Source organism: Anastrepha obliqua, chromosome 3 (genome assembly GCF_027943255.1).
Source record: "Anastrepha obliqua isolate idAnaObli1 chromosome 3, idAnaObli1_1.0, whole genome shotgun sequence".
NCBI classification, from domain to species: domain Eukaryota; kingdom Metazoa; phylum Arthropoda; class Insecta; order Diptera; family Tephritidae; genus Anastrepha; species Anastrepha obliqua.
In genome coordinates, this window is record NC_072894.1 from 57,388,847 (window position 1) to 57,413,935 (window position 25,089).

At 38.4% G+C, this 25,089-nt stretch overlaps 1 protein-coding gene across 1 annotated transcript in view; it reads right to left on the reverse strand.

Moving 5' to 3' along the window:
- LOC129240584 (uncharacterized) overlaps positions 1-25,089 on the reverse strand; it is a 122,433-nt gene that overhangs the window by 79,963 nt on the left and 17,381 nt on the right. The window contains exons 2-9 of the mRNA XM_054876486.1: positions 21,890-22,244; positions 21,191-21,484; positions 13,263-13,572; positions 12,495-13,201; positions 11,098-11,201; positions 10,742-11,021; positions 9,931-10,672; positions 9,689-9,841 (exon numbers count right to left, since the gene is read on the reverse strand). Of these exons, the coding sequence (XP_054732461.1) occupies positions 9,689-9,841; positions 9,931-10,672; positions 10,742-11,021; positions 11,098-11,201; positions 12,495-13,201; positions 13,263-13,572; positions 21,191-21,484; positions 21,890-22,244 (2,945 nt within the window). The remainder of the gene's footprint in view (positions 1-9,688; positions 9,842-9,930; positions 10,673-10,741; positions 11,022-11,097; positions 11,202-12,494; positions 13,202-13,262; positions 13,573-21,190; positions 21,485-21,889; positions 22,245-25,089) is intronic.

Genomic DNA, 25,089 nt, shown 5'->3' on the forward strand with positions numbered 1-25,089 from the left:
GTCGATTTGTTAAATTTCGTGAAAGGTCGTTTGTGAATGTTGCCGCTAGATTCGGCGCCTTCTGCATTATTCCATTGTTGTTACAATTGTATAGCCAGTGCGCCGTTTATTTGCTGTTGCCTAACCCCACAGCGGTCACTTGCGACAACTTGGCGCATTGTTATGTATGTATGTAGTTATATACAAGTACATATCTATGTAATCTGTACTTGCTTGCCAATGTTTCTGTATATTCATTTATACAAGTATAGGTGCATATACCTTTGCGCTTCTCAACCGTTTGCATTTATCTATAGTAGTGTATCTTAAATCTTTCTCTTTTGCAATTTTCTCATCTCTTGCAGTGGGTGTAATTTTGTTTTGCCTATTTTTCACGCCAATCCCATCTACCATTTACTAGTTGTCGTGGTTGCGGATAATTATTATCGGGTTTTTTCTGATTTTCCCACCAGCTTTCTGTAATTATGTTTGTAGGCGCGCATACGACTTATAAATACCCTATAGGACATGGCGTGCCAATAGAAGTAAAAACTGGAATTGTACTTACCCTTGCCATAAATTCTGTGACAAAATTAAGAATGCATGCGGGGAGAATATATGTACATACCTACTCAAAAATTATACTCAGTTTCGTGACAAAATTTCGCTTATTAACAGTGGAGGGGATAAAAATTGCACTCCAGTGATTGCATTAAAAAAGTTAGTAAAAGTGCAAAGGAGATGTACGAGTCGCTGAAACAGCTTAATATTTCGAGAATGTTTGTTTACCGCACGATCATTCGTTTTTCCCAAACGTCAGAAAAAGAAGTGGTCGTCCTCGCGGGGTTCGAAACGGTGCAGCCATAAAAGCCGCTCGAGAAAGAATTCGTAGAAATCCGTTTGAAAAGCATAACATCATGTCCAGGGAAATGAATGTACCGACTAGATCCATATCAAGACTAACTCAAGACCATCGCTCAACTGCTCATCTTTTGACAACGCAGAAAATTAGGCTGGAAGATGCAAGCAGCTTTTTCGGTGGCTCGCGGTTAACGGCGATGAAAATGTTCTTTTCACTGATGAGAAAATTTTAACTGTTGAAGAAGTTTTTAATAAGCAAAACGACAAAATCTAAGCTAAAACTTCTAAACAAGCAAAAAATTTTGTACCAAGGGTTCAACGTGGACACCATCTAGCCTCCGTAATGCTTTGGTAAGAAGTGCCTTGTATTGGTGTTACATCTCTTGCCATGATGAAGCAGTTGCGCAATACTTTCATCAATGGAGAGCTTTGGAACTTCTAGCTAGATTCCACTCTAGCCCATAAGCGAAAACCACCCAGCAGTGGCTAAAAAACGATATTTCTGGGCTTATAGCCGCAGAAGATTGGACGTCTGGAAGTCCATATCTGAATCCATTGGACTACAGTTTGTGGTAAGAATTGGAGAACATGGCCTGTTGAAGACTTAACAGAAATTTGGAGAGTCTCAAAGTCTTTGATTCGAGCAGCGACGTCAATATCCATGGAAACCGTGCGTGCTGCAATACCTGAATGGCCGATCGTTTAAAGGCTTTTGTGAAAGCAAATGCTGGCCATTTTGAATTAAACTAAACTTTGTTTTTAATATTTACATTATTAAATAAAACTAGCTTATTTAAAAAAAATGATCATAATTTCATCTCTATAACGGACTTTACTTGTAACAGAACTTATGGCAGGACTAAATATACTTAAGTATTGTCTAGTTTGTGTTTGGTACATTTCGAATTCTGTCCGAACTTCACTCTAATATAATATAAAATATAGGTTGTTGCCATACCGGTATCTTAAATAAAGTATACAGTACCGAAAACGAGGTTACCAATGAGTTACAAAAAAGAGATTAACCAGCTGTTCTTCTGAGATCGAAACCATTCTATGATCTTAGTAAGTCTAGAAACCGAATCAATGAGAACATACACTCAAGGCAAAATAAGTTCTGTGATGTATTGTAAGCAAAACTTGTGAGATGCTCCTCAAGTAGAAATTATTTAAATCAGCTGAGCTGCGGTCATAATCGCCAAAATTCGCATCTACTAAGACATATTGCCAACTATGGCTGAAGGACTATCAAAAGTCCCAATTTTATCTTCTTATGCCATCAAATATTTTTTTCTATGATATTCTATTGTATCTGAATGCAAACTCATCCAATATATATTGGTTAAAACGAGATTTAAACTATCAAGTGTGTTTTTAAAGCTTGAGAACTTAAAATGATAATGCAAAACAAAAATATGGCTAGAATGATTTTTTTTTTATTATAATCTGGTAATATTTTTAGAATATGATATGCCGTATGCATATGACCGCCGCGGCTACGAGTTACATGGTCCATTCGAACCGTCCAGTTTTTGACGGAATCTGGCCGCATGGCGTCAATGGGGGCTTGAATGTTGCAATAAATCGATTTTTAAGCACGCTGTATGGCTAGTTACGCCATCTCGTTGGAACCAAATGTCGTCGATGTTTAGTAGACTAATTTTTGGAGACAAAAATTTAGTCAACATGGCGTAAAGGGGGGTAAGGGTTTCATCGGAAAAAAAGAACACTATTTTTGGGAATTTTTTTCTTAAATATGTATTGAGCAAATTTTTTAAAACCTCTTCTACATTATTAAGAATACTTTTAACTATATTCTGTAATTTTTTCATGCGGAAATACTTAAAAATAAGCCAGTGACAGACCATGTCCGGGAACACCTTGAAAAAGAAACATTTTGCAGTGATGTATCTCGGTCGGAAATTATCTGAAACCAAAAGCAATACAAATTTAGTCAAAGTATCGTAAAATCTTCCCCCCCAACGTTGTCCTCTTATTTTTTTTTCTTCGTTTAAAAATTTTTGGCGACGGTCTAAAGTGAAAACTTCTATTTTAAATGAAAATTTCCGCCATTTTTTGGGCGGAAAACCCCCTTCATGTTAAAAAAAAATATAAGCTAAACTGGGGGGGGAGGCATTTTATATGAATGTGTGCCAAGTTTGGAATGAATCGGTCAAGTAGTTTTTAAATGGTAGTGATCACCGACTTTCAAAAAGTAGTTTTGAGAAAAACTTGCCAGCGGCGCTGCCTTCCCGAACGCTCAGACCTGTCAGAGCTAAGGCGCGAGACTAATGGGACAATAACTCCAAAAGTTTTGCTGAGATCGGCTTAACATTTTGGGAATATATTCTTAAATTGTTAGACAATAAGATAAGACAAGAAAAAATCGATTTTTTGAATGCGCAAACCTTTACCCCCCCCTAAAGGCAGCTTCTTCCTCATTTCGAAAGAAATAAGGCCAGATTAAGCCGCTCTAAGAACTTCGCGAAGAGATTTTTGTTTGTTTCAAAGAAAATTTCCACAATGATCCATAATGACTTATCAAACCTTACTAAACAAAAATGTCAACACAGTTTGACATTCTTAGCTGTCGATATCGAGAGTTCTTCTTCTTTAACTAAAAAAGTCCCGATACCTATAGGTCGTTGACTTCTGCCACGGACTTCACGAGATAAGTAGAAACTATCGTATGCCGCAGAAAAAATCAATTACGGGCCGACACAATAATTATTGTCCAGTTTAAAATCTGTTCACTTCCCTACAGGCCACAAACACTTATACCACCTTTCAGGTGCCGCCGCACTTGGTTAAGGTAAAGTAAAATTAATTATGCTTGCTATGCATGCTAAGTTTTTATATCATTTTACATGTTTATGTTAAATTGTGGGAACATTTTTTAACATCAATAATTTTTCAAAAAATTTGTCATGCTAAAACTTTTCTGTTATTACTGTATCATTAATCGTTGTATACGTAAGATAATGCAGTTCTATGTATACTAAACACATTTTTATTCATATACATACAAATGCATATACGAGTATATATTTATTATTGGTTATAAATTAAAATGAATAAAACTTTAAATAATTGTACTTATGTCTAATTTAGTGTCAGTTTTTCTGTGCTAGCAAGGCTTAACTTAATTTATTTATAAGCATTGTTAAACTAGCACTGAAAGGCGTAAATGTTTTTTGCATTATGAAATAAACACCCGAAATAATTAATAGTTCACACAACTCTAAGATACGTGATGCGAAGCTTTACAATTAAAGAAATTCGCTGTGTAGATATGTAAATAGGCAAATGATCCATTCGATATTTCTATTAGTGGCTGAACTTCTTCGACTAATGGCGGAACAGTACACGCATAACAAGGTGCTTATGAATCGTCCAAATATATATATACTAGTATGTAACCCCCGAAAAGCGGGTGGGCTTTTTTCCCACGGAAAGTAAACAGCATATGTGACACTTTTATATATTAAAAGTTATGATGATTAGAAAAGTGTATATTTTTATTCATATGTAATATGTAAGAACTTGTACATATAACATTTTTAAACTTTTTTTCAGTTAAATCAGTAATTTTTTTTTTAAATTAGTAGTTTATAATGAAAACTACATTCAACGTCAAGTTTTCGTTATTGCCCATTTGAACTCGTATATTTTCCCAGGATCTAACCCGGCTTAACGCAACATAAAGTTGGCCGTGAGCAAAGCAATCCTCCTTTAAATGAAGCCCCACCCTTGATAATGTTTGGCCCTGGGCCTTATTTATTGTTATGGCGAAAGCTATTATAATGGGAAATTGGCGGCGCTTCAACGTAAAAGGAAGGCCGCAAATTTATACGAGGCAATAGAAATCGCTTTCCCTGAGCCTCTCCGCATAACACTTCCGCGTGCAAACAATTCGGATGCATTTGTTTTATGATAAGTCGTGTGTCATTCACCAATCCTTCTGCTGGGCTTAAATTGCGAATCAACATTATCACTGTTCCAATTTTCAATTGAAGCTTATGCGGCGGAGTTCCACTAAAATTGAGGGAGTGTATAAGTTCCACAGGGAGTTTTACCCGATCTTGTGAATCTTGTGAAACAATCGTATCAGCGCTGAGATATGTGCGCTCTTGAGAGCCGCCCTATTGGCAGTATAGGCAGGTCTGACTAAGCTTTAGCGCTTGTCATTGGGCACACAAACTGCATTAGAGATGATTTTCGGTCTAGCACCATGTCATCTTTTTATTCAGCAGTCAACCAAGCGTTCCTTAACATGACTAGGGAAGGTTTCGACAAAGGTAAAGTAATTCCATCCACGAATATGGATTTTTTGGGCTTGTCCAATTCCCCAGAGTTGATATCACAAAGGCTGTAGTTTTTCCGAAGAGGTTCAGAATTGCACTAGAATTAAGATAAACCTCTCTTTGAAACGAAACTCCAAGGGTCTAATCTTGTCTACAGATGGCTCGAAGACACCAGAAGGCATATACCCTGGGATCTATGGTATCAAAGCTGGATGTGCCAATAGTAGTTTTCCCAGCAATTTCTAAGCAGAATTACTCAACAATTTCCTCTCTGTGTGCAGAAATCAAATTAGAAAATAAATTTCAGAATGAGCGAATTGCCCTTCTGAGCAATAGTCAGGCTGCACACAAGGCGTTATCTTTCTTAGAAGTTAAGTCCTTCCTAGTCCTTGAGTACATAAAGAAAGTCAATCCAATAGGATTGCATATTCGCATCAGGCTGATATGGAACACATGGAAATACCTGGAAATGAGGTGGTTGATGCATTTACAAGAGCGGCGTCGGTAGTAATATGACCAGAGCGGTAACGAGAGCGTATGCCCCAGGATACCAGACAATCAATTAAGATTTTAAAAATTAAGTTAAGCGATATAAACTAGCACCAAACAATAGTGCTACGTAAGGCTAAGTCTTTATTGGGAGGGTAGAATTAAACGAGAGTTAGGCGTCTCATAAATCTCCCTAAGGATAATCTGAAAAGGCTCACTGACATTCTCTCAAGTCACTGCAAATTTCGCAGTCATTTGCATAAGCTCGGGATATGATCCACCAACTCCTGTTGATTTTACGATCAAAACGCGGTAACTCGTATTGAGAAGAAATAGTAGGCATCTGATACGACCAGAAGAAAGACGGATACACTTAACCCAACTCATATCTATCATGGGTTCCCTTAGGAAACTGGAGTTCGATGGGGTATTGTGATGACTAGATGACCCAAAATATCTTTAGACCAAAGTGAAAACCTTCAATTGTTCTATTCTATTCTATGTTACGTAAGTATGTGGTTTGCCTTTGGATAAGCGGATGCAGGCTCTCACATAAAAATGCAGATGATGCTGTGTGCAACATTTCGAAGGAAAAAATATAGCTCAAACATTTTTCAACCAAACTCTTCCCTTAACGGCAGAGGGATTAATTTCAAACCCTATTTATAACAGTGTTAGCAACACAGTACGAGCAACGAAAAGATAGTTTAAGTTTAATCTATTGTATATACAAGGCACCTTTTCAAAAAACAAAAATGCTTTCGGAAAATACTTCCATTTATAGCGTCTGAAAATTTTTCAGTTTGGCTGGCTTTGTAAGCGTCATTTACTTGTCATACTGGACATAGTATAAATAAGGATGAAGTATACATATTTTCTGACCTGCGTTCTTGTATAGGGGTTTTCAGTAAGAGCGCTTCAATTTTTGAACTTTTTTGAATAAAACACAAACGGTTTGACTTTTTTAACTAATTTTTATTTTATTATCGAGTTTGAACATATACATTTAAGTATGAAATTCGATTTCTTTTGCATGACCACCGCGTGCACGTTTTACGAAGTCCAATCGTTGAACCCAATTTTCGACCACTCTTTTGCATAAATCGGCCGAAATTCCAGCAATTTCGCGTTCAATATTGGCTCTGAGCTCACAAATCGTCGCCGGCTTGTTACTGTAGACCAATGACTTCACATAACCACAAAACGGGACGGCTTGTTAAATGGACCGTAAAATGGCCGAAATGCTCTTAAAGTAGCAGAACGATTATTTTCACAAAAAATTTGCACGATTTGCAATCGATGCTCAAGTGTGTAGCGTTCCATGATGAAATGTATACTAATGAAATTTACAAATGACAAGCGAAAAATAAAAAATATTGCGTCGTTCGCCCTCCCTATCGGAAAAAAGTTGAAGCGCACCTATTAAAAAACCCTATATGTACCTATAAATAAAATGTGCATATAAGAAATGTGTGTGGCGGAACATGTCTATGCACTTAGTGGTTGCTGGCTTAATAAACTTCAAAGCAGTTGGCAAAGCGCCAGTTGACACGTGCCTTTAGTATCGATTTTTACCACACCAGCAGATACCTAATTCCGTAAAACTAAACCGAAATACGCTAAGACAAAAATCACAGAAACGCTAGAGCATTTAGCTATGCCTAGAAATACCCACACACACATAAATGCATGCATTTACATATTCTGATATATGTAAGGGATATCCCTTTGCGCCAACGAATCACCAAAGAATGTTGGCTGTTTCGAATAACAAAATCGGAGATAGAAAATGAATTAAACTGGCATAAATGTTATAAAAAAGGAAAATAAATTGTTTCGAAACAATGCACTTAGAAACTTATTTAGATTTGGCTAGGCTGATATGAAGCCTAGCGTTAGCAAGTGCCGAATATATGGAGCTACTGGTATAAATAAATATATCTTCGCAGCGCTGGAATAGACCTGCCTAAAACTACATTTGATTGTAAAACTGTGAGCCATGCCAGTTTTATGAGGTACAACCAAGGCGAATTGAGTACTGAAGGTGGTGCCATTAAAGAACAATTACTTTACTCTGACGTCAGCTTTCTTCGCAATACAAAATAAACGAAGAGAACAAACAAAAGTAAGAGAAATTATATGTTTGTGAGAATTCGATAGCGGCGAATCTTGCTCGATAAATTTGTTGTAGCTTTCACATAGAATTTTTCGTCAGAGAGCTAGCGACCAGAGAAAGAAGTGTCACCGACAGTTTGCTTGTGAGAGCAATAAGGGCATTCGCTGGTTGACGTTGAAGCAGAACGGTAGTCAGTTCATGTGGTGAAACTATTCATTCTGATCAATTTGGACATTCCTGAAAAATGAAATTTTGATAGAACAATTACCGTGAATGTTAAAATATGAACTAATTCATTGTGAAATAAATGTACAAATTGGATATTCCTGACAGAAGGTTCAAAATTAAGACCGAAATTTTTACGCCCAATGACGTTTTTAAGACTGTCTTAAATGCCTGTAAAGAAGTCAAAAGTTGCTAGCTACGTGGGAAAGATACTACGGCGGCAACTATTCTTTAAAAGAGTTATTTTGTTTTAAAAGGCACTTAAAATTAAACTAATACAAAAAAGGCAGTACTGAATTCCATTGCACATTTTAAAAAAAATTTAATTCTAGCTGGCTGTTATTGTAAAATTATATGGACAGACTGAAATTTAGTCTTAACATATAAAAAATAGATGTGAGTTTGGTTCGATCATCACAATTTCAGGTCTAACTGAGGTGGGGGGAAATACTAATACATAGTTTTCGTGAGTTTTATTAAGACGACCTGACATTGCCCGTACTGCAGAATTTATTCAATAAGTACAAACGATCATTGACGAGGACGTGGGGGACGTGGGGGACGGGTAGGCATGTAGACTAGACAAGTGATCTATAAATAACCTAAACAGGTTCATCGACCAGTCCAAATGGTTCAAAGCAGATGTTGCTAAATTGAGAAGCTTAGACTAAGCACTCTGGCAACCCTACAATCAGGCAAGAGGACATTTAGTGTTAGCTCGTTTACAAGTATTAAAAAAACTTATTAGTTGTCATGTAAAGAATAAAAATTTTAGGAATGAAGTTAAGTTGGCTATTGGCTATTTTTATGGGAAAGTATTTGTATGGGTCACGGCCCAACCGGCTGAAGGCAATCCTTCAAGTATTTGTGTGAATACGTATCAGTGTATCAATTAGTTTTCTGAACAGTGAAAAACTAAACTACCAATAAACATTCAAGAGTTTGAATTTAATAGCAGATGCTGGCACGATATCACATCATAGTCACTATAATTGAACCAGTTGCAAAATTCTGACTCATTTGCTCGTTTGTCGTAATACAAAAAAAAATCAAGGAAAATTAATTCAAAGTTTTGCATTTACTATGCTGCTCTTTGTAAGTAATTTTCATTTAATGAGTTAATAATCAAGACTATGCACTTTTTTGAACAGCCTAAAATAAGAGCTGGTGTTAATTTTTGCATATTTGTTTAAATAAAATTTTAGGAACAAATTTTAACCTATTACTGAGAAAAACAATTGAAATGTTGAGGATACACAAAATGGCATTTAGGCAAATATAAACGTCGATGAAGTCAATTAACTGAATTTTTTCATATACTAGCTAACAAAATGCTGATGCGAGGTTGACAATTGACATTTGCATTGAAGTTTTTAGTAGTAAGGCACTTCAGTACTAGTCGGTTTGAATGCTGGGTTTGTGACGGAGCGATATAACAAAGTTCTTCAGATGAGTTTACGTTTGGCATAAAAATCCAAAACTTTTGATTTATGTAGTTTGAACTTTCTTCAAACAGCGTGTGCGCCACATGCATAAGTACACAGAAATTTCGCTGACACATATAAGGGAATTTGATTTGAAGAATATTTGAAGCAGATTTGACTATACCTGGATATTCCATTAATAGTCAGATTATATTGCAATTTATAATATAAGAATCGAGTGTGTAATATACTATGTAGAATTAATAAATTTATCATTTAAATGTACTCACATAGCCGAATCCTTGTCGGAGTTTCTATTGGTATGCAAACGTAAAATAGAGTTCAGTTCTTTCATCACATCACTGCCTTTGCGATCCAGCTCTGAAAATAATTCATTTTCGCCAATTTTATGCAAATCTGAGCCGCTTCGACTTTTTACAGAACTTGATTTTTGAAAATAAAAATTAAAAAGTACAATTTTTAAATAACGTACACGCACAATTTCAAATTTATCGCTACATATTCCACCTACCGATCGAGCGAGTCCACGCTGCTCTGCATATCAAAATCCATCATCAGATCATCCGAACAAATCGATTCACATGGTGAGAGTGTATCGAGCGACTCGGCACGCTCCATTACCGCTTTGCGCAGTGAGAGTGGTGTGCGTAAACTCAATTCGATCGCTTGCTGGAGTGCGGTTCGTGCCTTCGATAGACTTTTCAACGAACGCAGTGAACCTGTATTTTCCATGAGCGTTGGCGTATCTGTCTTATCTTTGTGCGATGTTAAACTATCAACTAAATCATGCGCCTCGCTGTTAAACAGCAAAGCCGGTTGATCGGCGATCTCATCGTCAATCAAATTGCCACAATCCGACAGAGATAGCGAATGTGATGCATGTGTGGGCGTGCCTGGCGAAATGGGACTACCCATTTCCAGCTCGGGTGAAATCTCATCGATGTCCTTCTCTTGTAATTCTTCGTTTATTTTGTGTTTTTTCTGCTTGCTGGCCGCCTCCTCGGATTCCGTGCTGCTCACCAAACTATCTGTGGGTGAGGTTTCGTCGTCCAATAGATAAGTGCTGCCAGCCAAAGCCATTTCGGCAAATTTCGTTTCATTAAGCGTATTGTAAAATGATTTGGGACGATCTGGTATATCCATCTCGGGGCTCTCAGGTAAAGTTGAGCTGTCCACATTAATTCGTAGTAGCGTAGTGAGTGCTGTTGTTGTTGGCAAGTTGGTTCCATTTGGCAAGATTTCGGTGAGAGAAGCTGGAAATTTAGAAGAAAAGTGTGATAGTACTAAAATTATACTACAATTCCTAATTTATAAGTACATACATAGCGTGCTGGCTTGCATGTCTGTAACTATACCACTTATGTCATCGTCATTCAAATCGACAGACATTTTCATAGCTTTTTGCTTGTCATACTTCTCAGTATCTGTGTCCTTATCCTTATCCTTACGCCCCTCTTCTTGCAGTTTGTTGCTGTCTTCGCTGCTAATACTGAGACTGCTGCAGTCTTTCACTGCAAGTGACTCCCCGGCATTGCACCAGGAGAGCATTATGGAGCTGCCAGGGGACGATGTTTTGCTCGAACAAGTATTGATGTCTTTAAACTGGAAATACAAAGTCTTTTATTGAATGAAGTGGTCCATTTTTCTATTCATTTTTTATTTTTGTGGTGTGACTTACTCTTTTCCCTTTCTCTGATGTTGAGCGGTCCAAGTAGAGTTTCTCTTCATCGACGCACTCACTTTCCTCTGAGGAGTTTCGCGTTATGGTACACTGGGCGGAGGCTGTAGTGTGACGATGTTGTTTTTAGTTAGAAATATAATACAAATATTAAAAATATATTTATTAGGGAACTACAAATATGTGTATAAATATGTGAGAAAATGAAACCACTATAAATGCTAAAGCAAAGATTCGATATAAAATCGAAATGGTCTAAAAAACACAAAATATAAATTTTTCAGTTTTATTGCTGCACCTTCGAAGTAGACTTACAACGAATAATCTAATCCTCGAAAACAAATTTCAAATTTATTTTAAAAATATAAAACTGGTGTATTTAGAACCGTTTTCTAACCTAACCTATAAAGTGAGCTTTACTAAACAAAGTGAAAAACTAAGTATGCTTAACCTTGAGGTGCTCTTTAACTATTTTTTTGCTCCCTAGTCTCACAAAGATAAATTTCCTAGTTTACACCAAGAGATCCCTTAATTTCTCAATTATTTTCTGGACTGGTAATGGTGAGTATACCTGCTGTTCCTTAATCTTTACTCAACTTCGACTACCCCTTTTAATTAATCAGCGAAAAGCTTTTGAGAGAACAAAAAATTGGTGCATTATCATGATAAAAACTGAGCTGTACCTTTAGAAGCTATTGGAACATTTGAATGGAGTATTCGTTTAGATCACAATCGTGTTTTCATCATTCGACTTTTAGAGACGTTCATGAATTATTTACAGGCGTTTGTTTTCTTCAAGCCTACAGTGACCAATGAATATCTAGCAAAGTGGCTTTGATAAAACTTAAGTTCAAAATCTCAAAAACCTAAACCAAAGATTCGTATGGTTAGATTAGGTTAGATTAGTCACGGCCATCAGAAAGACCAATTTTGGTACCCAAGAATGTTTTTGTTTAATCCCATTCCTACATATCCTTAGATCCTCCCAACCATTAACGCGGATAGTCTATCACTGGAATGTGTTACTTAGCTCTAAATTGTTTGACATATAATTTTTCCAATCTTTACGGAGTTCGGCAAGAAGAAACTAAATTATGGCACGAATACTCCCAGACCAGCCGGGCCAAATTTTGTTACCAAATACCAATTTTTTAATATTTCTATTAGATGACAACAAAATTTTTAACCCATTAAAGGTTTGATTTTATATTTCAATAGACGACCGTTCCCAAAATAAGAAACGAACCCGCCGCACTTCGTTTAAAAACACTAATGTACTACTCCATATTTTACGATTTGTCTTCTGAAACTAGACAATTTCCGACAAAATTTCATATACTTCGTGTCTTTTCACCGGCACGATTTTGCCTCCAAAAAAACATGTCGATTCAACTTACCCACGTCGATCTGTTTCGTCTCCTGATTGCCGCCAGCCTCACTCCTATTGCCAAAAATTCCTCCATTTCGCTCATAGCTCTCTCGACTTAATACAGTATCGGAGCGTACCAGACCACAGAGTGGAAGCGGTACAGTTTGATTCTCATTCGGTAACTTCGGCAAGGCTAGCGGTTCCACAATCGAACTGGACTCGCTCGATAATGGGTCGTCCAGATCGCGTACTTGAAATTTGTGACGCCCGTTCATGACCATTTGCAGATTACGCGGACGACTGCGGCTACGTTTGGGCGAAGCTCTACGACCTGCGATGCTACCACCATCACCACCACTCGAAACAGAACTATCTAATGCCATGTCCATGCTGGCAATACCTGAATCAGCTGAGATCTCACGACTACCTGAGAAGCCACGCCGCGTATTATTAGCCATTTGTTTAGCTGTCTTGAGGTCCATGTGGCCGCCGGCTGTGTGTGTTACGCTGGCGGACGCTACTACAGTTAAAGGGTGCTGCTGTTGGATTTCTTTAGCGCGTGCCCCCGACATTGTGCTAGTCATCACGGGAGAAGGTGTGTAAACGCCGCCCGGTGTAGTAGGTGTGGTCACGCCCACACTGATTGCCACTGGGAATTCCGGTTTGGGCAAACTCACTGTGTGTAGGGTGAATTTCGAGAAACTGGCTGGTGGTGCCCGTGGTGTGGGCCGCACACTGTAATTGGAAAATTTGAGATTGAAAAAATTAATTACCAGAGCCTTTACTATATACTCACATAACATTTGTATGCATGCCCGTGTTGATGACGTTTCGCGACTGATGCTGCTGCGACTGGTACGTTGGCTGATGTGTCCAACTACTGCCGCTGTTGCGTCCACTACCATAGCTGCCATAGGTGCTTGGCTGTTCGAAGAACTGTCGCCGCTGATACTCGATTGTGCTATTCTGACTCAAATTGAACGTTATCGATTTGGGTTGCGTTATTTTTGGGCGGCCGGCAGCATCGCTACCACTACCCGACTCACTAGTCTCATCGCCTGAAGTCAATGCCCGGCCGGCATGTGCACTTTTCGAGCGACGTTTCACTGCAAAATCGAAAAATCTGTTAGTGTATAAATAAGAGTGTGCAAGGAAATTTTAAATGTAATAGTGCTACAATTCACGTTTCTTATTTCTTTTGTGCATTCGCTTTTTGGCTTGTTGGTTATTTTGCTGTTTTGTGACTTTTGAATTGTTCATATTGGCCTTTAGCCTAAATTGAAAGTAACACACTGCACGATTTGTGACATTCGCAATACTTGCTGCAGACCTTGCAACACAATCACAGCGTAGCAAAAAAAAAAGCGAACAACTCATTGCCGGTGTACTACTCTGCGGAGCGTTCGCTCCCCATTACCCGCCAATTGCTTTTTAATTGAGTTCACGGACTTGTCGCGCCATAACACCGAAGTGAATGCATACACTTTGTGTACGAGGCAGTTGCCGAAGTGAGGAAATTAAAAATTAATCGATTTGCAAACAGCACGAGAAACATTTTTGCTTTATGAGAAGTCGATAGTGACATATACACACACACACAAACGATATCTTGGGATGCGCAACAAAATTTAAAAACAAAAAAGAAATATGAAAGCCCAGGCAATCTTTTTTATGAACTGTGCATCTCTATATATAAGTACATCCCCTCGAAAGAGAAGTAAGCGGCATGTACCATGTACCAGGCTTGGTGAACGTGTTTACGGATGAATAGTAGTCCGATGGAGAAGTTGGTGGAGGAGTACTCTGCGAAATCTCCACATCAAGCTTACGTTTAGTTTAAGAAATCACTGTGGTGAGTTCCAAGCAGCGATAGGTTCTATTAAAGTAGCATTTGAATGGCTGCTCTCGAGCGTTACTTTCAATGGGATAAAAATCCATTCCGACAGCCAAACCGCGAACACTTCAATGGTGCACTACAGACTAGGCAAGAAGAGGATTTCCTTTCGATCTCATTCGAAAACAAACTCATATACGTTTCAAAGTAGAAAGGCATTGCAGGAAGCTGTGGAAAGAGAGGATTGGGGCTCCCTTGGCGAGTTGTGGTCGCTTCCAGGGAAGGGGAATTACGTGTCAACTTCGGGAGCGCTGGGCAAGAATACTTCGTTTTTCGGAAGCATCCCTCAAAGAGTCCAAGGATTTAACTATATTTTTGATAGACGATTATTATGAAGTACTTAGATGTATTTCATCTTATGTCACAAACAAAATCAAAATTGAGCGTGTTCAAGTTTGTCTCCTTAATTTATGCGAAGACCATTCAAGTTTACTGATCCTGTGCCATCTATCTCGTCCCGTTTGCAATTACTTATATTAACTTCAAGTGTTTTGAAAGTAAATTATCAATACCAGTTTTTTCCTTAGTTTTCAATGTTCTTAAGGGCAACATTGATTGTCACTTCGTGATTTGAATGATATCTGCCACTTTCATGAAAGATTTCTCGATTTTAAAGAAAAATTTGCTCCACTATAGAACTCCATGTTTTAACTTAGTTAGATGTACGTTTGTAATTTGAGTAGACTTACAATTTCATTATTCTTTTATTTTAGTAGTCAGTTTAAACTTAAACATTTTTGGCGATCGAGGGAACTCCCAAAGCCCGATTGTGGTGGGTGTTCTAATCGGGTATTATCCATTAAGCATCCATTGAGAATTGACATTACTTTGAACCTTATCTTCACTAAGATTGAGGCATCTCTCCATAGATTTCTTTGCTGAGATACATTGAAAGAATATCCGCCGAACTTTTTCATCTCTACAAAGCGAATATTACCCATGCTCTTATCCCTGTTTTCCCCTCATTCCATTCAATGGTACCACGATGAATTCGTGCCCTGAGTTTGAAGGCTAATTTTAAGAGGATTTTAGCGTCACGAAAATATCATCCCTAACCACGGCTGTGTTATAAACTGTATCATATATGGACGTCACACTCTAATGTATTATACATATCTTGCTATCTTTCATACTTTGTTAGTTTCTTGTTTCCTTGTTAATCTCCCATACGAAGCATGTAATGTGGCTAGGTTCCAGATAATGCAGAAAGTATTCTTATGATTGTGCTACTGTCGACTAAGTAGCAAATTGAGTAGTAAAGCCCTCTATTTGCAACAAAAACTAAGATTTATATGACACCGAAGAATCAGGGGTCCCTGGGAGTGTTTGAGAGGAAGATTCTGCGAAAGATTTTTGGATCTTTACACGTTGGTAACGCTGAATATTGCAGGCGATCGAGTGATGAGCTGTATGAGTTTTATAGCGACATAGACACAGAGCAGCGAATGAAGGACCTGCTGCTCCACTGACTGGATCATGTCATTCGTATGAATACAACCGGTACAGCCCTGAAAGTATTCGATATGGTACTGGCTGGAGGTGGCAGGAGAAATTGAAAGCTTTCTTTGGGTTCGAAATATCAGGTAGCGAGGGACTTGGCCTCACTTGGTGTGTCCAAGTGTCGCCGGTGAGCGTGAGAAAGAAGCCACTGACGCGCTTTGTTCAACTCAGGAATGAAAAAGAAGATGACGATTACACTTTGCACTGGGTAATCCCGACCATTCAGATCCCATTAACGCCTATTAACCCTAAAACACACCCCCAGAAAATACCACGTAAACACACACCCGGGATACGTTTGTACCCGGGACCTTATTTTGCGGTTTTTTTAATGCTTATTCAACCGATTTCTATGATTTTTTTTAAATGTATATGTTAATATATAACAAGTATTTTGTCTTTTGTTTCATTCGAATATTCCTACTGGTTCCAGCGATATGGGCAAATAAAGTCAGGACATGCAACAGTGGATTTTTGTTTTTGTTGTTGTCCTGATAAATGCAAAACAAAATAATATAATTTATAATAATATTCTTGTAGAGTAACAACGAATACACATTTTGGTTTTTATTTCATTGAAATATTCTACCTGGTTCAAAAGATATGTGCAAAAAGGTCGCGCAAGCTATGGGTACGTAGGTAGCAAATACACTGCTATAACTGGTTTTTGTATTTTATATGCAGCTGCAAGGGTTGTTTTCACACGAGGTGTTGTTATAAATGCTGCCTGTTGATATTTTCATTATTGTTTTGGTGCTCAAAAGTGTAAGAAGTGAAAATATAAGTGAAAATAACTATAACTGAAACTATAAATAACTGGATACGAAATGATTTCAAGAAGAAACGAATATTTATCAAGTGCAGCATATAGAAGGTAAAAAATGTAAAATAAGCAACAATGTAAACATATACTAATTTTTTTTATTATGCGGCTAACTGAGGAACAGCGAGAATCATATATACAATCTTTATTTGATGAAATTTGTGACGATGACGCTCCCTATGACTTTGACTCAGAAGATGAAGAAGAAATTCAATTCAATGACATTGAAATTGCTGATGACGATGCTGAAGTTTCGCAAAGTGCCGCAGAAGTATTACCTGATTATGCGGACTATGAGGATGACGAAGAAGACGATGAAGAAGAAGAAGTAGAAGAAAATAATGAATTATGGATGAAAGAACCAAATGTAAGTCGTCAGGTACTCAGACAAAATATTATAAGAGAACGTTCTGGACCAGCTAGATGCACTGTTGGCAATAGAGCAAACATTCAAATGTTTCATGAACGTTGAAATGGATGATATAATTATGCGCCACACAAATAAGTTAGCAAAAGAAACTTATAATGCTTACAACAATGCGCATCCAAACACAACTCCTAAGTCATGGACGCCTGTGTCAATAACAGAGCTGTATGCATTTTTTGGCATACTTATTAATATACGACTGGTGCGAACCATAGCAACATGTTCGAGATTTATGGAGCGTCAAAAACTATCCTTTATATCGCGCCACAATGGGAGTCAACCGTTTCTGTTCGATATTGCGGTTCCTAAGAAAACACTCGTGCAACACGCTTACTAACTGATAAAGCAGCACCGATCAGTGAGTTGTGGACGATGATGAAAAATAATCTTGCTGCACATTACAAGCCCAGCTCATGCTTGACGATTGATGAACAATTATCTCCTTACCGTGGACGCACACGGTTTACGCAGTACATACCGTCAAAACCTGCTAAATATGGTGTCAAGGTTTGGTGGATTTGCGATGCCACAAATGCATATCCACTGCATGGACAAATATATACTGGCCAAGCAGAAACTGGTAGGGAAACGAACCAAGGGGAACGCGTGGTGAAGGATTTGTCTGCCAAATACCAAGGAAGTGGCCGAAACATTACAATGGACAATTTTTTTACGACCTTGCCAGTTGCAGAACTGCTTCTCACCTGGAAACTCACGATCGTTGGAACTTTGCGCAAAAACAAATCATATATTCCTCAAGAAATGAAGCAGAACAAAAACAGGACAATTGGTTCAACGACATTTGGCTTCAAAAATAATGTGACAATGTGCTCTTATGTTCCCAAAAAAAATAAAGCAGTAATTTTGCTTTCGACCATGCATAATGATGCTGAAATAGCTGACAGTGGGAAACCTGAAATAATTGAATATTATAATCGTACCACAGGTGGTGTTGATCGAATGGACCAAATGTTTGCGGAATATCCAACACAAAGACAAACAAAACGATGGCCACTAGCGATGTTCTTCAACATGTTGGACATTACAGCTCTTGCAGCCTACATTGTCTACGATTTGAATAACCCTATGTTGCCTTGGAGAACAAACAACAAGCGTAAGCAGATCCTGCGCAGCTTGGCTGAAGCATTGTGTATGCCTATTATTGAAGCCAGAGCCGTAAATCGTCAAGTGACGCGAAATTTTTCGACTAAAATTGCTATTGAAGCATATTTCAACCGACCGCTGGAATCAATGGTGTCAACAGCAGCATCAACATCTGCCGCAGCGCGCACGCCAAAACCTGTGTCCGGATCTTGCTATTTATGTTACGCACAAGTGGAAAAACGCCGTAGAAAAACCAGAAAGCTGTGCGCCAAATGTAAGATGCCAATGCGATTTTCCTTAGATATAAGATGCATTTTTATAATTTTTATAATAAAAGTCAATAATATAATGTGTGAAATGAATATTTTTAATTTTTCAAATAAAAAAATAATATAAAAATGGTTTTTTTTTTTGATTATTATGAGGATTTTTACTATTGGGGTACAAACGTATCCCGGGTGTGTGTTTACGTATATAATGTCTTTGGAAGGCTGTAGCTCCTGAACCAATGGTCCGATCTGGTTCACATTTTGAATTTGAACTCAAAACTAAATAATCTTCCTAAATCCGAAGTTAGCGGTATACAGGTATAGCGGTTCAAAAGTTACAATACTTCAAAGTTGAAGTGGATACATTTGTACCCGGGTGTGTGTTAATAAGGGTTAATAATTTTAAACCCTTACAGAGTAAAATTGAAATCCTGTATTTGTCTTCGATGATTATTCTGTGCTTTTCTTATAATTTTCTTGAATATTCCTACCAAATTTTTTAGTTACTGATAGCTTATTTATATATGCAGCTTAGGAGATTCACAAAATGCTCAAGATGCTCCAACAGAGCCTTAATTAAGTTCACTAGAATCTCAAAAGAAGTCGTGTTAGATTTTTTATTTTCAACAAAGCAATGCAGGAATTCTTTGAAACTTCTTTAGAATTAGTTTTCTGACTCCTATCTATGTTTCAAATATATAAATATATTCTAGCCTCAATATAAGAATTATTGTATGGTATTCAATGGCCTCGGTAGTCTAGCGTAAGTGGTAGTGGGTTCGAAAAACGTATCCTTTCCATCCTTACTCTCGCACAATAGCCTACGCATTATTTGCATTGTGTCTGCTAAAACAAACAAAAAACAAAGAAAAAAGCACAGTCACACAGTGCATCAGTGGCGACAGAAGGAGGATGCGGGCGACTGCGCTAATAGCGCAGACACGCGAAATTTAGCGAAATCCTCAACCATCTGTGAAATCCTTCTGCCAGAAAAATGTGAAACACAGATTGCGCTCCAAGCAGTAAGAAGACGTTTTTCCTAAGCAACGACAAGTGGACATTCCGACTACTTAGGACTGATAGCGGCAGGTTAATCACCTATCCTGTCAGAAATCAAAACAGATGAGCGGAACCAACGCAAGACTGAGACTTGTCGATGAACCATGCTCCCGAGAAGATTGAAAAAAAATTCAGTGGTTAGATAAATAAATATATTTTTAATAAAATATAAAATAAATATAGAATATATAAATAAATGGATTTTGCAACTTGCTGATGTACTAAGAGCAGAAGAAGAATTTTATATCGTCTCCGAATGCCAAATTATTTTCATAAAAAGCTCTTTCGTAACAGAAATGCAGTGGTGGAATTACATACGGAGGTACAAAAAAAAGAACTATTAGTTTTCATTTAATTTCTCATGTTCACAGCGATCAACCAATCCGAGATTCACCGATTGGTAGGTATTTACGATCCCGCGTTTTTACGCTGTGGATGTGTGCCCACATTCGATATATTCGAGAGCTGAAGCAGTTAACTTTTTACAGCCAACAGATCAGAGACGGGCAAATTTGAGTAGTCAATAATGAATATTACCGATTTTCCTTATCCGGTGCAGGTCGAAACTTTAAATTGTTTACTTCGGTCACTTTAATCGTCCCTTAAGGCAACCTATACAAACTAAAGTGGGAAAATTCGAGTCAACATGTTTTTTTCGAATATTTCTCTTAGACAATGCACTGCTGGAAGTAAGAAACATATCATAGCTTCAGCTCAATGTGAGGCAAATTAGTTGATTCCACATGACATTCGCAAAAATTAGGAATCTCTCAGCCTACTTCATAGCAGAATTTGTATAAAAGGTTTTATCTCCATGCATCGTTACAAGAAAAAAATCAACATGAGTTGAGAAGCCGCTGAAAAAAAAAAAAAATTTTCAGCTAATGTAAAAAAATTGAACTTTAGCTCAAGCTCGGTTTTTAGTATTGTGTTGAATAATAAAAGTCGATAGCTGTTACTAGGCTAATTTTTGAGTGTAATCCTCGGTAATACTCAGAAAATTAAGCTTATTTTTATGAATAAGGTAAATTATGTTAAGATGGCGGCGCCATAGCCGAATCGGCTGGTGCGTGACTACTCTTCGAGAGCGCCAGGGTTCGAAACCCCAGGCATGAAACATCTCAGTGTACTTCTGCCACGAAAAAGCTCCGCATAAAAAAGCCATCGACCGCTCGGAGGACGTATAAAACTGTTGACCCAAATTTATAGAAAAAATATTAAGACGCAGACCACAAGTAGGAGGAGAAACGCGGCCAAACACTTGAAAAGGGTGTGTACGTTAAATAGATACGCATAAACATTGTTAAGGGTATAACGATCCTATTTCTTGATTGGATACAGGTAAAAAATATTTTCATTAAATTTTTTTCGTGGAAAAAAACTTCACCAACAATTTTCCAAAGATTACCAATAGCTTGATAAGTCACTTTTCTTTTTTCTACCTGTTTTACGAGCTAAGTCTCCTTTTATTAGGCAATTAAATTATCATTATTGCGCACTTGAATGTCTGGCAATGTTTCGCCTACTCACATTACGTCTTGTCCACGTAGCACATCGCAACCCTCTTACCCAAACACTTTTATCCACTCACATGCCATTTTTTGTAATTTTATATTTTTAGCGCTTTTGCAATGCTTCGCCCACTTACAGTTGCTCACAAGCGGCTTTCGTTGTCCATTCACGTCCACGTCACCAACAATTCGATTGATGTTGCCATAGTTATTGTTGTTTTCTGCATTTTCCTGCATGTCCATTTGATAGCGCTGTGTTAGGCCAGCTGATGCCGGACGCGCAATATTTGAACCGCGGTAACCGAAACGCGAAGCGACTCCAGGGAGGTTGGTAGCTTGGCCGCCACCTGTGGTCCCTGTACTTTGATTAGATCGCTGTGTCGTTGCGGCCGCCGCGCCCATTTTCTCAAAATGTACTTTCGACAGAAGCTCTTCATTTGATGAGTGGCGGTAGTGAGCATACATAGGTGGAGAAGGAAGACAAGAAGACAAAGAAGAGCAAGTTTTTGGCATGTCAGACATTCATAATACTCGTACACATAAAAGAAGTGCAGGGGGAGAAAAGTTCTATTTATATAAAGTAGTGTAGAAAGACAACAAAGTTTGATATTTGCGTTGAGTACGTAAATATGTATGTGTGTGTGAGCGCATGCAAATTTTGCTACTTTTTAGGAGGTGTGTTGGTGTTTGTCGCACCCAAATACCTGTTGTACAAAATTAATCATTTTTCGCCCGATTTGTTCTGTATGAACTGTATTGAACTTAGGGTACCTACATCTACTTGCACGAATGTATGTATGCATGCATTTTATGCCTCAGCAAGTCATTGCACTAACCTGCATTGCCATTGTCGTCCTGATGTTCTTCGCCCAATAACGGCTGCCCATTGCCACCGTCATCCTGCTGAGTTCCCGTTTTTTCATTATCCTCGCCTGAAGAATTACCATCGCGTGAAGTTGTTGTTGTTATATTATTACACTTGTCTTGTTTCTTTTTTGCGTCACCGCCAGTCACACCGCCAACGCTGGCTTCCAGCAATTTCTTGAGCTTCTTTGGCGTTGTATTGAGTTTCTTGCGAAAGCCGAAGGACATCGCAGTGCCTTTGGTCTCGATAATGCCCATCCCAGTGCCAGTTGTGCCAGTAGTGCTGCCGCCATGTTTCTTCATATGCTTTTTACTTTCAGCCTGCCCCTGGAACGATAAAATGTTGAACGTTGTTCTGTACATTCTGGTTTATGCGAGTATGTATGTATGTGTGCACTTATTCAGTAAGCTATTCATTCAATGAAATTGGCATTTTCTTTCGTAAACTAACAATCCTGTGGTTGGAGGAGACTTTTAGTTTGAATTTATTGACTATTACGAAAGAGGGAAGTAAATTCGCAAAGTAGATAAAATCCACCGAAATATCTTCAATAGGCAATCGTGAGTTACAATTTTGTAATTTTTGCGGCCTAATAACAATTTATAGTATTTCTAAAGATTTCCAAGCCGTTATTTGCAAGCCCTCAGTTACCAGTGGACATTCTGTAGCAAAATATAGGCTGATTGAAAAGTATTAAGAGGGACACCCACCAACGATTTGGGGAATCAAAATTTATACGTCATTTTAATATTCGAACACATACAAAATGTTGTTTTGATTGTGTGAATTAATTTATCTGTAAGAGACATTTTTAGTTGATAAAGCAGTTTCTTAGTAAAAGAAATTCATAAAAAAATACCCAAATGGTTATTTGATTGTTGTCTTGACCCTCATTTTCAGCTGCACAACTATGGGTCTTGAAGATGAACTACGCACTAGATGTCCGACAAGTACAGCAATACCAGGTAGTGATATTGTGTGTTTGAAATTGCTGTAAATATCCAAGTTTGAGTAAGAGTGAAGTTTCTGATGCCACAGGCATCTTAGCTGAATGAGTACTACTTCTTATTATCCAATTTGATTTGGACAAGAACGAATACTTCTTATCGTGCATGGGTAGTTTCATTTGGAAAAGATACTTAAAATGTTATTGTTCCATTTTGTATTTTTGGAGGATCATTTGAATAAGTTTACTGAATTGATTTTTTGAACACAAAAAAATTATTTAATTTAAAAACTATTCTACTTTTGCACGTCTTTTCGATTTTCTAAAAATGGAACTGAATTTAGTAAAATGGATTCAATGGTGCGAAATTCGTAGCACAGTTGGGAGACTGTTTTCGGTAATGATGAATTGAATGAGTTTGAAAAGGTCGAGCCAAGGAGCACCAGGAGATTTGGTGGCTCCTAAAACACTCAGGCTAAAAAGCCCATTGTATTTAAAGCTCTGGAAAGGGGGAGGATAGTCAAGGAGGAAGGGAGAAAAGTATCATAGAAAGAGATAGGAAAGAATAGAGACAGAGATAGAGATAGTTAGTCCTGTGAGAATTTTCCAGATTCTTTGGCAAATCTGTAAATATCCTCCAGTTTGAGAGAACGAATATTACTCATTCCCATGACATCGGAACCCAATACTCGTAGTCGCGCTCTAGCAAAGGCAGGACACTCACAGAGAAAGTGCTCAGTGCTATCCGCCTCCTCCAAACATGACAGGCATACCGGATCCTCGATGATTCCAATGGTGGTCATATGCTGACCCCATGGGTTGTGTCCTGTAATGATGCCGACCATCAACCGAATGTCTTTCCTTCTAAGTTTTAGTAGAAAGTTTGACAGTTTTCTGTTCGGACTTGTCACAAAACACTTCGCAGTTCTGCAGCGTTCTAGACCGGACCATCGCTCATTATGTAGATTGCCTACATAATCGTTGATCCAGTTCTTGATTCCTGCGGGACTGATTCCGATTATTGGCTCTGGCCCCTGTGGGGGCACCGCTGATTCACGGTTGGCCAATTCGTCGGCAATTTCGTTTCCTTGAACACCGGAGTGTCCCGGAACCCATATAAGTACAAGCCTGTTTTGTCTTGCGACAGAATTAAGCTTCTTCTTACATTCTTGAACAATCTTTGAGGTTTGCTTCGCGTTCTCCAGGGCCTTCAATGCAGCCTGACTGTCACTGAAGACTCCAATCTGTTTCCCGCTCCATCTCCTCTCGATTATCCATTCAGCTACTTTTGGGATGGCAAAAACTTCTGTTTGGAAAACAGTTGCCATTCCCCCTATAGCGTAGTGATACTTATTACTATCGTTTAAGTACCATCCGGCTCCAGACCCTATTTCAGTCTTGGACCCATCGGTAAAGAAAATATCCGTCAAACCTCCCTGCATGCCTCCTGGATTGCTCCATTGCTCACGCAATGGAAATCTGACATCAAATTTCCTTCCGAATGAAACTGGGGGTATCAGGTCATCTTTAGGTGCCAAAAACAGTGGATACTGCTCCGACAGCAACTTAAAGATTTCTCTGTGTGTCGAAGTTCCATCTTCGTGCCAGAAACCATATTTATGGAGTCTACACATTGCTTTTATTGCTTCCTGTTGTATCTTAAGATCCAGTGGGAGCAAATCAAGCATAGCATTTAGGGCATCTCCAGAGATTGTACTCATGGCACCCGTGATGCATAAACATACACTTCTTTGCAGCCTGTATAGTTCCCGGATTGTGGACTTAACCATGCTCCGTCGCCACCAGACCACAGAAGCGTAAGTGATGATTGGTCTGATAAGTGCCGTGTATATCCATAGGACCACAGCAGGTTTCAGACCCCAAGTTTTGCCAAAGGCTCTACGGCATTGCTGAAAAATCTTCAATGCACGATTCACCTTCAGTGAAACGTGTGTCTCCCAAGTCAGCTTCTTATCCAAGATTACTTCTAGATATTTAACTTCGTTGGAAAGACCAAGTGTCACACCTTTCAGTGTTGGAAGACTGAGTCCATCCAATTTCCGTTTTCTCGTAAACAAGACTATAGTTGTTTTGTTCGGATTAACGGAAAGACCTTGTCTCATGCACCAATCATCGATTTTGTCAAGAATCCTCTGCACTTTCGTGCAAAGCCTCCTTAAGGATTTATCCGATGTTAGCGCACAGACGTCGTCCGCATATGCTTG